Source organism: Condylura cristata, unplaced genomic scaffold (genome assembly GCF_000260355.1).
Source record: "Condylura cristata isolate star-nosed mole 26May11 unplaced genomic scaffold, ConCri1.0 scaffold00009, whole genome shotgun sequence".
NCBI lineage: Eukaryota > Metazoa > Chordata > Mammalia > Eulipotyphla > Talpidae > Condylura > Condylura cristata.
Window position 1 is genome coordinate 22,765,438 of NW_004567110.1, and position 15,567 is coordinate 22,781,004.

The 15,567-nt window shown below is 40.5% G+C and overlaps 1 protein-coding gene across 2 annotated transcripts in view; it reads right to left on the bottom strand.

Annotated features, from left to right (window-relative positions):
• Positions 1-631: 631 nt before the first annotated feature.
• ZFPM2 (zinc finger protein, FOG family member 2) overlaps positions 632-15,567 on the bottom strand; it is a 435,319-nt gene continuing 420,383 nt past the window's right edge. For both annotated transcript variants that reach the window (XM_004679663.1, XM_004679664.2), the window contains exons 6-8: positions 10,721-10,927; positions 6,298-6,522; positions 632-4,153 (exon numbers count right to left, since the gene is read on the bottom strand). In XM_004679663.1, coding sequence (XP_004679720.1) covers positions 1,662-4,153; positions 6,298-6,522; positions 10,721-10,927 — 2,924 coding nt within the window. In that variant the 3' untranslated portion in view covers positions 632-1,661. The remainder of the gene's footprint in view (positions 4,154-6,297; positions 6,523-10,720; positions 10,928-15,567) is intronic.

The window sequence follows — 15,567 nt, forward strand, 5'->3', positions numbered from 1 at the left end:
GAAATCTCTTTAATTTTTTTTTTAAATAAATTTGAGCATGGGCTTTGTGCATCTCTCCTCACCAGAGTCTATTCGTCAGTCTACTTTACTGTCTCTCAAAATACAAACCTCTTCTCTGGTAAACTTTATGTAAAAGTTCAGTGTTCTGGATCCACATGTGTGCCAGTTTTGTACACAGAGTTTTTAAGTCTTTAGACACTCAGGAAATTGTTATTTTTCAGTGCTATGGGGGGAGGAGGAGTGGAGAACAGAGTGCTTATTATGTATAGTTACATTGAAAAACTTTTCTATAGACAGCCTCTGACTTATCATTCAACTTTTGATTTTACAACTCAAAGATATTGTGAAAGCGATATGCATGAGAAAGCAAGGCACCATTTCTCCCATGCAAACAGCAGTTCCCAGTCAGCCCTTTTTACTTATGATGGGTTTCTACGGCTGCAGTGCCATTGTGAGAGACGTGTAGTTCCATAGCTTGAGTCTCCAGTTCCTTGTAATACAATCAGTTATATTCATAAGGCTTTGTCATCATGATACTACAGCTATTCAAGGCTGTCCTGGACCTATTTTCATAACAAAAAATAGATGTAGAAGCCTTGCCTTATCTTTTAAAGGAAAAAAAATGCCAACGTTCTCCAACAATCTGGAATTTTATTCCATCCATATACATGCATAGTAACAACATTTGTTGAGAAATTATTTCTATCAGAAGTAGAACATTATCTTTGTGATCACCAGGTGCAGTATTGCTACTCTTATATTTAAATAGATCTTATATATGAATTAAATTCATACTTGCAGCATTGAGTTTAGGGTTTCGATTTAGACTGTGCCTTTCAAAAGATAAAACTGATTTAATACTACCTCCTTACTTACAATACTGCTTCCAGTAATTTGTTCATTCTTTATAAAGTATTGCATTTAACAGCAAAGGTTTAAAAATTGAGACAAAGCTGCATCAGCGAAAGAAAATACAAGTACTATACAAGAAAAAAATTGCCATCTTCATTTAACATACATGTTTAAGATTAAGAAAATGGACAGAAACATACAGCTACATACAAATGCAAAGCCTAGTGACTAAGAGACTGTATCTGCTAAAATATAAAGTGCAAATGGAGCCTGATTATCCAAGAATTGAAATCTTAAGGCGAACTTACAGCATGTGTATTTAGAATATCTTTGCAAGTTATATTTTAGCATATACATATATCTGCAACAGCATATAAGAAGAAATCAAGATACACAAGTGCTTTTGAAGCTATTTCTAAAATGCTCTTCTGTATTGTGACTATTTTCTTTAAAAGCTACTATACAGTGCAAACCATATGTGCTACACAATAACTATACAATAACATTACAAATGACTTTAATATAAAGTTTTTAAATAAAAAATAACATAACCACAGCTATGAATACTGCTGGTAAAATAAATTAATATTTTGTTTTGAAAATGGCACCAATAATACACTTTACTAATGGACCGTAATGAAATTACACAAGTCTTCAACTCAGCCATCCTGAATTACCTCCTGATTGCCCAGATATAATTCAAACAGCTTTTATTGTTGTTGCTGTTGTTTTTTTTTTTTTTCTGAACTGGGTGGAACAACATACTAAACACCGGTACCAAAGGTGACTCATGTTTTAAGTTAGTTATTTCACTTGACGTGTTCCGCAGCATGTGACGAACAATAAAACTTCTTGTGAGTTATAAAGTTTGAAAGGTTGTTGAACTGAATATCGCACAGCCGGCAGTATTTCCCACTGGTCGGGGCCTGGGAGGAGCCGTTCACCCCCTTTGCTATGCTAGACAACTGTTCCTCCGCGGAGGGAATTCCGGGCGACACGTTCTCATTGGCAGCTAAGGGGTTCTCAGAGATCCAGGAGGGGGATTTGTGGCCATCTTCATGCTGAGGGTTCTGGGAAATGTTCTCTTGCTGTGTGTTGGCAGCCGGTCTCTCCTCTGGTTTCAGTCCACCGTTAACTATTACCATGCCTCTATTTTTAGGTAACAACGGCAGAGAATCTTTCTTCAGCACAGCACACCCATTCGAGGAAGCCGGACCTTTGGGAGACTCATTTTCGGCGTTTGTGCTTTGCTCGATGTCAGCGTTATGGATGACAAGAGAACCAGAAATATAATCACTTGGCTTTATTCCATAATATGGAGAAAGCTGGTCGGCCCCCTTCGCTTTCTTTATTGCTCCAGGGTAAAGGCATTGTGGAAGAAACAAATGTTTGTTTTCTTCTTTTGTTGCGATGAGCTGAGCGGCTTCACTGAAGACTTTCAGGCCTTGCAGGGTGGCTAAGTGGGATGAAAACAAGTTTCCATTGGGGGAAGGCTGCTTCAGATTCCCATTTTTCTCACATTTAATTATGCTTCTTTCATAGCTGACATCGGGGCTGTTGCGTTCGCTTTCTGGGTTTGGGAACACTTTGCCGTCGAGTTGACCCAGGTCGCTACGCTGATGTGCAGTGACCGGGCAGAAATTCTGCTTGTGGGCCAGGTAGTTTTCCACCTTGTTGAAGCTGATCTTGCACACAGTGCACTCGTGGTAGTCCAGCAGCCTCTTGGGCGACGTGGTCGTCCGCTCGGACTGGGATAAACACTTTTTGCTAAGATCTATGGGCACGTCCATCTCGAGACAGGAAACGCTGGAATGGGTGGTATCACATTTGGAAACGGGCACGCATTTGTTGATCGTCAGAGAAGTTTCCAAGTGCTTTGAGACAATTCCTGGAAAGATATCACATCTGGGGTGGTAGCACTCTCCTAGCCCTTCGGAGGGCTCTTGAGTGGAGGTGCAAGGATTGCTGAGGTTGGCTACATCAAGAAATCGCTGCTGGACCAGGGGAGGCCTCGGCTCCTGCTCCGGCAGGCACATCTCATACATCTTCCTCCGCTTGCGTGTGCGCATGCTCCGCTGCATGGCAGGCACTTTGTTGGAAGCAGATCTTTTTAGCGGAGGGTCGTGGCGCGTGGCGCAGTAATACTGTTTGTGGACCATGTATGTTTCGTGCCGGCTAAAGGTAATATTGCAAGCTTCACAGGTAGTCTTATTTGGGTCACTCTCCCCATCCACTAAGGGGACACTGGGGTTTTTCACATCAACAGGTTTTCCGTTAATTTTATCTTCGTTGCTGTTGGAGGTGGAGAGCTTCTTCGCTTGAGTGGAAAAGTCTTTGTCATGGCCCTTCCCATTTGGCCCAATTAAATCTAAAACAGTGGAAGAATTGATGCATGATGTTTGAAGAAGGGGGTTATCAGGGTCGGCAGAATGAGTGGCTGGGTTGAGAAGGCTTAAGGAGGTCTGGCCTGTGTTGGGGCTCACGGCCTCAGGTATCTTTTCTGAGACACCAGGGAACTCCGGGGACTTGGCCATCTGCTGCCATCGGCTACTGCAGTAGTGTTTTTTGTGTACTAGATAATTATCCAAGTTATTGAATGTTATATTACATTCAAAACAAGTGGCCCCCTTGGGCATCAAGGGGCTATAAATGACGGGAGGGTAGCTGCTACTTCCGTGCCTCAGTCGCCGATGTACCAGTTCAGACATCTTGGCTAAGATCTCTGAAGCTTGAGGAACCATTGTGATATCTTGAGGAAAAGCAAACTGAGACAGGAAAGGACCCACAGGAAAAGAAGGCCCGATATTAGGCTGCACTGGAGAGGAGGCGAGTCTTGGACTGGACGGTTCAGACTTTATTTTCGTGTAAGAAAAGCTTTGTTTATTTGTCGTTGGCTGTATCTCCGGTCTCTGGTTAGTGAGAAAGAGCTGAGTCTTTTTCTCACACTTGTCCAGCTCCGTGTCGGAGCTCGCATCTTTAGTCTGCATGGCCTTTTGGCCCTGGGGGATTTCACTTCTGGGCATCAAGTCTGAGGCTGGCTGTAAGCTGTCTTCCGTTGCACTTGGAGAATGCTCCATGTCACCTTCTCTGGGAAGTTTGCCGCCAGAGACATGGAGCTCCTGGTGCTGCAGTAACTCCCTCTGTGTTTGGAAACCGAAGTGGCAGTGATTGCATCGGAAGGCAGCTTGAGTGAGATGGGAGAACAGGTGTTGGTGAAAGTTGATCACAGAATCAGCAGTGTAGCTACAGACGGTGCATTTTAGACTAGCACCAGGGGGGAGAAATTCTTCCATTTTCACTCCTGGAGGGACATACAAAATAAGAATACTGAGAGCTGCACATACTGGCTTTCTAATGCGAAAGACCTTTACAAATGACCTAATGTCTTCAACACAGCAGGAATAAATTGAAATCATTCAGACTCTCATTTGTGATATTAACAATGTTTTTCTTGCAACATGATTTGCCGTGTGTGATAATAGTAATAGCACTTCATAGTTCTCAAAGCACTTTCATGGGTATAATCACATCACAGTGGGTGAGGCATCACTGTCTCTGTCTTACAGGTCAGAAAAGAAATTGAAAGGGATTATGGGAATGGATTATTGTAATAAAACTCTTCAGTTTTCAGGAAGGGAGCCAGGCTCAAACCTCAGATTTCCTAATTTCTAATCCAGTTCACCGATTTACAACTCTAGGCTCTCTATGAGGAAGAAGGGGCATTCATCTGAGTTGCTCTTGATAACCTAAATGTCAGCTATATAACTCTCAGTGCAATAAATTAGGTTTTTATTCAAATAATCCAACAGGGGCCATTTTGCAAAGTAATTAGTAACCTCCTAATTTATCTTCGGTATACAACTTGGATTTTATTTATTAATTTTGCCTGACCTAGTTTAACTCTACTTGTGTTGGTATTCAGCTGGTAGTCCTAGCACATTACTATGATCCTTTAGCACCTACCTGCCTGCTGATGGATCTCTGCCTGCTTCAAGTCAGTCATTAAATAGCTCAAGTATCATCACTGACTGTGACTGGTAAATATCCTGAAGTCAAATTTAGTTCCCACCTGTTGGCATATGGCTAAATCAGGCTTGGCTCATCCTCTCTGCACTTCAGACTAACATGAAATTTGCCATTTGTGAACTAAAAAATGACAGGAAAAACCTGTCATCATATAAGAAAACTTTTTATTCCTGTCTCCTTAACCAATCCAATACTCCTTTTCCCCATTTAGTGGAAAAGATCCTTTTGTCTTTTGTCTCTATTTGTTTTGTACATAACTTTGCTCAGCACCTAAGACAATCAGTCTGTTTGTGTTCCTCCAGCCTTATCACCTACATAAAAGCAGCTAATTTGTAGGGAAGGAAAAGAGAATGAGTAGGAAGAAAATTGCCTACTTTTACAGATGCAAAGACAAAAACCTGCACTCTTCTAATGTGTTAGAGGTGGGAGCCAGTTTAGAGGTGGGAGCCAGTGTTAGAGGTGGGAGCCACCTATTTCAGATTTTAATAATTCAACCTAAGTAAAGCAGAGAAGGAAATCATCCAAAAGTGTCCGATAAACTTTGTGTGATAGGTGCTGTAAAGCTGTGCTTTCCAAACTCTGGTTTGCCCCATCTAAGAAATATTCAAGGTTAATGCAATTAATTGTCCCCAGAAATATTCAAGGTTAATGCAATTCTGTATACTTAATTATCAATTTTAAAACTATCTATGGAAATTATAGTACTATGTGATGGCACATATGATTGGTCATACAATTCCAGAATAAACAGAAATAGCTGTCACTGTAGTGTTAAGAGTGGAATTTAAAAAAAAAAAAAAAAAAACAAAAAAACAAAAAAAACTTGTTCTTCAGCTTAAGTTTTCTTAAAGAATTTTAAAACCTAACACTAAAATCATTTTTGTCATAAGAATTAATTAAATTCTTATGATGCCCGTTTGGAAAGTCAAGAGCATTTTACAGATTCATATTTGAAAGTTAATTCTTCTCAAGTGTGATTGTAATTGGAACTATCAAAATAACAGCTTTATTTAGATTCAGTAAATACTTGTTGTGATGTCCCTACTGTTTATTCCCTGCCATGTGGGAAACAGTATGGTCAGTGTCCCAAGATCACTTAACACTTCAATCAATGAATATTAATGACAATACCAGGGAATGGAAACTTTCTAAAATAGTGCTGTTTTTACTTCAGTTGAAAAAAGAGACTCCTTTGGTCCTATCGTTGTTGAAAAAGAACCCAGACCTAGGTCCTTGGAGCAGAACTGGCTGATTTAGGAGACATAAGATAATGATCAACTGGCCCAGAAAGTTAATTTAACACACACTCACATACATGTGTGTGTGCATGTATGTGTGTATGTGCGTGTCTGTATACTTGCATATGCACAGAGAATAAAGAATCTTCTAGAGCAGAGCAGAGACAAGAGAAGCACTTACCACTGTGTGAATTCAGGTGCATTTCTAGAGCTCGAGCATTGGAAAAGCTCTTGGTGCACTGGGGGAAAGGGCAAGGACTAGAAATCTGAAGAGCACTGTCTTCATTTTCTTCTGATACTGGAGCAGCCTCCCTTTGCCTTCCACTGCAGTAGTACATCAAATGTGCTTGAAGATTCCGTTCACTCCGATACCAGATGCCACATGACTTGCAGGGGAATATGTCCTCTGCAGGCAAAGGCATAGGGACATGTTAACTTCTGCCCATTTGGTGCCAGTTAGTGCCAACCCTGGGTAAAGTGACTGCTCTCAGGGTCTAAATTAGGCAGCTGGATAGTGGAAAGTGCAGACTTGGGACAGGACTAAGCTTTTTTTTTTTTTTAAAGATTGATTTATTTATTCATATAGAACTGGGGTACGGGCCAGAGATGCGGAGGGTGAGAGGATTCACCAGAGACAGAGTGAGGAGCAAAACAGGCATATCGATGAAGTACACTGCTGAGGGGAGCAGCGGGCGGGGCAGGAGAGGTCTGCCACGCCATGTGGGCACCTCCGGGGCAGGCGGCAGGCGGGAATCAAACTCATGTGGAAGCGGCTTAAGCTTCTTAGTGCTGTGCTTTAACCCGTTGAGCCACCAGGGAGGACTCAGCTTCATTTTGTACATTTTTTCATCTCAATTATAATGGAGGCCCCACCACCACTTCACCTGTGTGCAGTCACCATAGTCCCATGTGCTCTTCCTACCCCAGTTTTGATCTTGTTCCCCTCTCTTACCCCATAGAATGTCTCTGGTTTATAGTTGTTAGGACTAAGCTTTTTTTTTTTTTTTTAATTACATTCAGTACAATTTATCTTCTTACAGATTCTTTAGAAAGTGGAATGGTAGGAGACCTAGCATGAAAACCATAAAAGATTCAACTGGTTTACACTATGGTTTGCACTATGTTTTTGATTTAGAAAAACGTTCATTTATAAACAGCCATGAGAAATGGTTTATCTGACTGATTAAAAGGCACGGACTGGATGGTTAAACTAGAGTTAGCTCTGGTGTCAACTCCTCACATTGCTTATTCATTTAATAAATTAATTACAGGGCGCATGCTGTGTGTGAGGCTCTAAGGGTGTATAACACAAAGTGAAAAGGCCAAACAGTGGTTGTTAAAGAGCCTACAGCTTCCTGGAGTTGATGAGCAAGTGGTCAGATAATTACATTAGAATATGAAGACTATGCCAGTGGAGGTATTTGGGGAGAGGTTTGGACATGGAATACAGATATCTGGTGGCGGGCGTAGGGATGGAAAAGGATTTGGAGGGAATATGATGACATGCCTTAGTTCCAACAAGAAACATAAACTTAAGCTTGCCTAGTGGAGGTGGTTGGGCCTTTCTGACCTAGGGAGCAGCCCATGGACAGTCTGGGCCTGACAGAAGCCCTGGGTAGAGGCTGGGAGGTTGTTGTGTGCAGCTCAGGCAGGGGGCTTTGTGAAGATTGGGAGAGGTAGTTTTTTTTCTTTTTTAAAGATTTATTTATTTATGCATACAGAACTGGGGTACAGGCCAGAGGTACGGGCTGGGGGGTGGGGTGAGAGGATTCACCAGAGACAGAGTGGGGAGCAGAACAAGCAGATCGATGAAGTACACTGCTGAGGGGAGCAGCAAGCAGGTCAGGAGAGGTCTGCTGCACCATGTGGGTCACCTCCTGGCAGGCAGGTGATCACACTGAAGTGGCTGTGTCTAGTTTGCAGTGCTGTGTGCTAACCCATTACACCACCAGGGAGGGCCATGGGAGAGGTAAATTTTTAAAGGCAGATACAGACTGTGAAAGGCACTGTAGTTTCTCTCAAGAAGTTTAGATTTTTATCTCTGGAACAATGAAGAATCACTGAGTCATCTTCAACTAAAGACTATCAGAATAAGATATTATATTATCCTAGCAGTGGAGTCATGTTTTCAAAGTTGAGAATTTGCAAAAGACTACTTATGACCAGTATAATATAAAGCAACTGAAGTAGCTAAATATGAAATATGAAAGTTTGAAATATAGCTAAGCCTCACATACTATTTCTAGTATAGTATGTATTTTTCTGATGTATGCTCATGGAAATTTCTCTATGTGTATATTTTCCCCACCTTCGCTGAGAGGCGAGGGATTGAAATTGAGCAACTTGCCCATGGTCATATAATTGGATTAACTAGAACTGGAATCTCACGTGAACACTCTTCTACAACACCATGAGGGTGAGGGGAGAGAGTGGGAAGGACTTACTGGACGTAATGACTGCTATTTTGCAAATAAGATGCTAGGCAGAGGGTAACATTTCTCCTGGATGCCTAGGCTGCTTGTTAGCATTTCTCTGTGTGTAATGTCTCATTCATCACTCCAAGGAGCAGATGATGGAGGTGATGAATGCAGGCAAGGCAGGCACAGGGTGACCAATTTGACACTGTATTGTATAAACCTGGCATTCCATGGTGAAAGGGGACACCAACCAGAGTTACCCCAGTATTACTGTAAACTGGGACTAATTCAGTCCTACTGGGACATACAGCCACAGTAGATATGTGGAATTTGATATTTCTGTGTGAAATACCAACGAACATAGTGGAAGCAGAGCTGGGTTTGTGATTTGCAAATCTGCAATGTACAGTTGCCATGGACAGCATGGTAGTGAGAGATCAGGGAACTCATGAAGAGGAGATAAGGAGAAAACTAAGAACAAATTTGAGTGAGTGAGTAATAAGGGCAGTGAGTACAATATAGAATTTAAAATTTAATTTTAAGATCATATAGTCCTTATTTTTTAGCCTGTCCCACTCAAGTTCATTATATTTACACTATTTAGAGGGCCACATTATTTAGTAAAGTGTCCATTTAAGAAGGATAAGTTTTACTGATTAGGTAACTTCAGAATGAGAATGATGGCTATATGTACCTATGCTATTATTTGGAATAGTGATCTTGCTACAAAAAAACAAAACAAAACAGATTTTAAAGCCAAATAGAATTAATGCATTTGGAGCTTCACAATAGTGTGGTGTCTGTGCTAACAAAGTCCTTTTGCCTTTTTTTTTTTTTTAAGATTTATTTATTTGTACATACAGAACTGGGGTACAGGCCAGAGGCGCAGGGGCGGTGAGAGGCTTCACCAGACACAGAGTGGGGAACAGAACAGGCAGATTGACGAAGTACACTGCTGAGGGGAGCAGCGGGCGGGTCAGGAGAGGTCTGCCACGCCATGTGGTCACCTCCGGGGCAGGCAGGAATCGAACTCATGCTGCAGTGGCTTCAGCTTCTTAGTGCAGTGCTTTAACCTGCTGCGCCACCAGGGAGGGCCCCCTTTTGCCTTTTAAATTGAACTTGGGACCACATTATTTCAAGATCTTTACTCTGAATCAAAGTAAAGATCCAGTAGTAAAATAACTTCATTAACATTAAGAAATCCAATAACAACAGATCCTACTAGGTACGATAGATCTACTGGTTGGCTTCAGAGTAACTGCAGGTAAGTCAAGATCTTTAAAGGGCACGGTCAGAGCAAGAATAGAAATACTATTTCCTAAAATCAAGACATTGCACTCCCTAGATATATTTTCTTCATCACTGAAAATCTTGGGGACTTTCAAGGACATTTTAATTAATACAATTATGCTCAGTGAAATAAGAGAGAGAAAATTAAATACTTTATTATTCCCCTCATATGGAAGGTGAAGATATAAGAACAAATGAACAAACAAACCAAAAACATATTCTTAGATTGTAAGGACAAAACAGTGATTACCACATGGGAAGCAAAAGGCCTGGGCAAATTGGGTAAAGGAGATGGGTTGGATGGTGGTGGGTATGGGGTGGTGCAGAGATGGGTTGGATGGTGGCAATCACAGAGCAGCTTATCACTACTGGCATCTGAATGGGAGAGCAGTCTTTAAAGACAGACCCATCAGCAGTCCAACCTGATGCTATCTCCAGGTGGCTGGTATCAGCATTGAGTTGATTTCTCTGACATCATGGTGCCCAAGGGATGCTTGGTGGTAGGGAAAAGCCTCCATATACCCATTAGAATTGGGTTCAAGAAACCAACAATGCAGGTGTGACACCAGAAAGTTACAACGTTCTTAGAGTTTCCAAATTATTCTACTGTGAGAGCATCAGTGAAAGCTATTGGCTTCCGATAGCTAAGCAGCCTTAAACATTGGACAAGTAGTCTAGAATTTGTGTGCATCTCTCTCAAGAATCCAACTTAAAATCAATGAAGTTTCTTTCTTCTTTTTTTTTTTTACTATTCCCATGAGACATGATCTCTCTCTCTCTCTCTTCTCCTCCCCCCTCCCCACCGCTTGCCTGTCAGAAGACACTTTTTTTCTTCTCCCAGAAAATACCCATCCTCCTACAAAGCTATTGTACTGGGCCACTGCACTCAGCACTTACTGTTGACAATAGCTGTAGGCAAAATAGAAGCCATGGCAGCTTGCTGAGGAAGCAGCTGAATTGAGTCCAGCAGGCGCGCGGGGTACATCCCTTCTGTAAGAGTCATCTGACTGGCAGCTTGTAGCCTTGAGTCAAAATCCACCACAAAGGCAATTAGCTCTTCACCCTCAGAGATGGCCTTTGTAGTTGTGCACCAAAGTTGACCCCCTATTAAGAAAAAAGAAAAAGAATTGACAATGAATGCTCGAGCCTGATGTACAATGGATTGCTGTCAGCAGACCTTCTCATGTTTTTCACATCAGTTTCTGTTGGGATGGAGTGTTTTATCAAGACAACAGTTGTATTATTCCCTCCTATGTGGAGAAGTGTCTTCCTTACATTAAATGACAATTCAGTCACCAGCAGAAGGAGAAGGCAGAGAGCCAAGTATAGATAAAGTCTGTAGAATTTTTTCAGTGGTTTGTTTCTGGGCTGGCCTTCAATGGCAGCCAGGCTATTCCAGGAGTTTGTGCTAAGAACAGGTATGGGATGGCTCTGACCTGAGAAATTCTTTTCAAGTGAGCTTGAGAAGCTACTCTTTCTGTTCTTTCTGCAACCACTTACTCTATCTTTCCCACCCTTCCTCATACAAGCTCTCTGAAAATACTTTTATTGCATCAGTACCAGGTCCTTAAAATAGTAAAACAAATTAACAAGAGCCACCCCCAAATCTAGAAGGTTAAAATGAAATGCTGGTTACTCTTATTCTCTTTATGCCTGCTGCAATCTGCATGTATATGTATAATTGATCTTTACTGAGTGATCTTTACTTATATAACATTTCTTGTAACACAGCTTTTTTATCTTGGTTTACCCTCATTGAACTTCCTGAAAAGAAGATATGCCAAAGATCCTTTTCAAAAAGGCTTATTTAAATAAAGATTTGTTTAAATGAAAAGAACTCTTTTCTTCAAACACTAAGATAGACCCTGCCTCGGCACAGCAGATGAACACGTGAGGCATTAAAAAGAAAATTAACTATGCAAGTACATCTTCTAATGTATTGGAATGCGATAGCGAATGCTCATTTATTCAACATGTTTAGACAAGCAAAGCACTTATATTTTGTTATCTACACTCTCAGGCCTAGATATGTATCCTATACAGTTATGCCTGAAATAATGTGGCATACTTGATATGTTATAAAGCTTTTTTCTCATTGTGTATATATTGCAAAGCTATAGATTGTACTCATTAAGCAAGTAAAAATTGTACCCATTCCGATAAGTAATATTGCTCTGTTTATCGTTCAGCATAACTGTCTTTTCAGCTGCAGTTCATTTATTCCACCCTCAAAGAGATCATAGTTTTTAAACAACTTGTAGTAAAAATCTGGTGGCAATGATAATGAGAACATATGATATGGCAGAGCTGCACAGAAGGACCACAGCATTGTTTTAGAGAAACTTTGGACAATTAATTAAGCCACCTGATTCCATGCTGAAGGTAAGCAAACAAAACTCTCCATAGTAGAACATATTTGTGAAAGAAAGAAAACAGAGCCTAGACCTCAAATGTGTGGCAAAATTTCAAAGGACAACACGAATACAAATCAAAAAACTAGAAAACTACTTGAAATGTTTTCTAGTTGGTAACATATAGGAGAGCACACAATTTTACTCCAGAAGAAGCAGATTCACTTTGGCTTGGGTTTATTTACTTACAAATATGGAAGCTAAACAGCTATCATCAGATGAGCACTGGAAAGCGCTAAATAGGGTGTTTTTGCTGGAGACACCCTCTCCCCTGGAAGGCTTCTGCAGCTGCTCTGCCTTCTCTGATGTGTACACAGATCCATGCTACTTACAGCTGCAGACCAGGGTCGTCATCTGTGCCTTATCTTCTCTCTGGGATATGGTTCATTAAGTAAGAGAGAAGAGGGGAGGGCAGAGCAAAGTGCTACAATTCAGGTGAACTTTTAGCCTGGTCTCTCAGTGTCATTGGATTCCAGTGATAAACTGACTGACATTTTTGGTGATATTCTAGCACTTTTGATTAACTAACATGATGTGTAATGAACAAATTCTTAACTTTTTTCTCTAAGAATATAGCCCTTGAGGGTGGTGAAGAGGTAAAAATGGATGAGTTCAAAATGTCAACTAGGTCCCTCCCTGGTGGCACAGTGGGTTAAAGTGCAGCAGTATGAAGCTAAAGCCCCGTCAGCACAAGTTTGATCCCCTATCAAGGAGGTGACTCACATGGTGCGGCAGACCTCTCCTTACCCTCCTGCTGCTCCTCTCAGCAGTGTTCTTCATCAGTCAGCCTATTCTGCTCCCCACTCTGTGCCTGGTGAATCCACTCACTACCCCTGCACCTCTAGCTTGCAACTGAGTACTGTATGCACAAATAAATAAATATTTTTTTAAGATGTCAGCTAGATTTTGAGAAGTATAAATTGTAAAGGAGAAAAGGACCAGGTTCAACAGTCACGGGTGAGAGAGCACTAGGGTGACCTTATGCCATGAGTAAGAGAAAGGAAGCTGTTGAGAGTGTCAAGAATGTTTCTGGTCTGGAAAACTAGATGGTGGTGATATCATTAAGCAGTCAAGATTTTTTTTTTTAATTTTTTTTTTCTTTTAAATACAGACAACAATGACATGCTGGTATCAGTTAGGATCGCTTTCTTAGGACACATAGACTGAGTGGTTTATGCATGCCATCCTGTTAATCCTGTGAATTATTCTGAGATATAGGTACTAGTTTCCACATCTTAGAGTTGAAAAAGTTGACGCTTGGTGAGGTCCACCCTCGTGCCCAAATACACTCATGCGGTCTGTGGCAGAATTATGAATTACTTTTCTGTCAGTCCAACTCTGAAGTCCGAGTATTTATGTGTGTATGATGCACACATGAGATGTGTGCATATGTGGGAATATTGCATCTAAAGCTTGAAGCTCTTGAACAGCTTCTGGGTGAATGTATCTAGAAGGCAGCTGTAAATTGGAAGAGACATAAAACTAGAGAGAAAAACACATTTTTGGAAATCACCAAAACATTCCAAACACAGATGCTCTTTACAATGATGTGGTCAGTCATGGAGAGTGGAGAGTACAGAGTAAAAAGGTAAGGACCCTAAACTAAAACTTGGGGAATCAATGTTTAAGATGTGGGCAGAGGAGATGATATCATCAAATAAATACAGAGAGCATATAATGGAAACATTAGAGAGGGACCCAGCAGATGGCATCACAAGAAATTAAAGGTTGGTTGAATTTTTAGATGGTGTAGTTAGTGTAGATAACTTGAGGGAGTCATTTGTAGAAAGAGATATACCAAGTGTTGTGACATGTTTTAAATTACTGAATCTAATAAAGCATTCTAAGTGTGACTACTAGTGGGAACGTAATCCCACATGGAGGAAGTATGACAGTGGAACTAGTTACTTACTATGGATATGACTTAAACTTGTATTCAAAACATTCTGCCAATCAGTTTCCTACTCTTTAAAAATGAGTATGATTATAATACTATTGATATGTGTGTGTGTGCATAGGATATTAAATATATAGTATTGTCATATTGTTGTTATGAGGATAAAATGACCTAATGTATGTGAAAGCTTAAGAATAACATCTGGGCTGTAGTAAGTGTCATATAATTGTAAATCACTACCCATTTGGTGTGATCTAATGAGGACTATTATTCTCATTTCTTACTGCCCTGGTAAACCTTACAAAAGAAATCTCACAAGAAAGAAGAGGCACACCGATGAGTTCAATGAGCAAATACATCTGTTTCACTGGAGGAAGCTAACTCATTTCAAAAAAGAAAATTAAGGCTGCATCCATTTGTGAATCACATACTATATCTTGACAAGTTGCAAATAGTTTCTAGCAATGTACATGGGGCTGAAGAGGCAGGAGAACCAGTTTGCAATCCTACTGTCTGTAGAGCTAGGGTAAATAGAGCCAATTCTAATTTACAGTTGAATGGGAGGCAGTAATATTCATCTTGATTAAGAAACACTCGGAAGGCAAGCTAAAATGCTAAATCACGTTGATATTTAAATTGACCTCATTTTCAGTAGAAACAAAACACAGGGTATTGCATTTGGCTTTAAAATGAGAGCACCACTATTAAAAAAAAAGAAGAAGAAGAAGAAAGAAAAGAAAAAATAAACTATTGGTAAGGTTGTGGATAAATGGAACCTTGTGTATCACTGGTGGGAATGTAAAATGGCTTGGAACTGTGGAAGACAGTGTGCAAGATCCTCCAAAAATTAGAAATAGAATAGCCTTGTTCTAGCAATGCCACTTCTTGGTATATACTAAAAGAAGTGAAAGTATGGTCTGAAAGAGATGCTTGAATACCCCTGTTCACAGAAACATGATTAAAAATAGCTAGTACACACACAGAAGTGATCCAAGTGTCCAGTGACAAACAAATGGATGAGCAATTATGTGGCGTATCTCTACAATGGAATATTTATTCATCTTCAAAAAGGAAGAGAATTTTGACATATGCTACCACCCAGGTAAACCTTGGGAACATTATGTTAAGTGAAATATGATATTCATAAAAAGAGAAATACTGTATGATTCCATTTATATGAGGTACTTAGGGTATTCAAAAATCACAGAGACAGAAAGCAGGAAGATGGCTGCCAGCTGCTGGGGGAGGGGGAAATGAAGAGTTATTGCTAAATGAGTATAGAGTTTTAGTTTTGCAAGATGAAGAATTCTCAAGCTGGATGGTGTAAAGGCTGCATAAAGATGTGACTGTACTTGATGCTGCTGTACTGGACACTTAAAAAAAATATATATAGGCCCTCCCTGGTGGCGCAGCGGGTTAAAGCACAGCACTGAGAA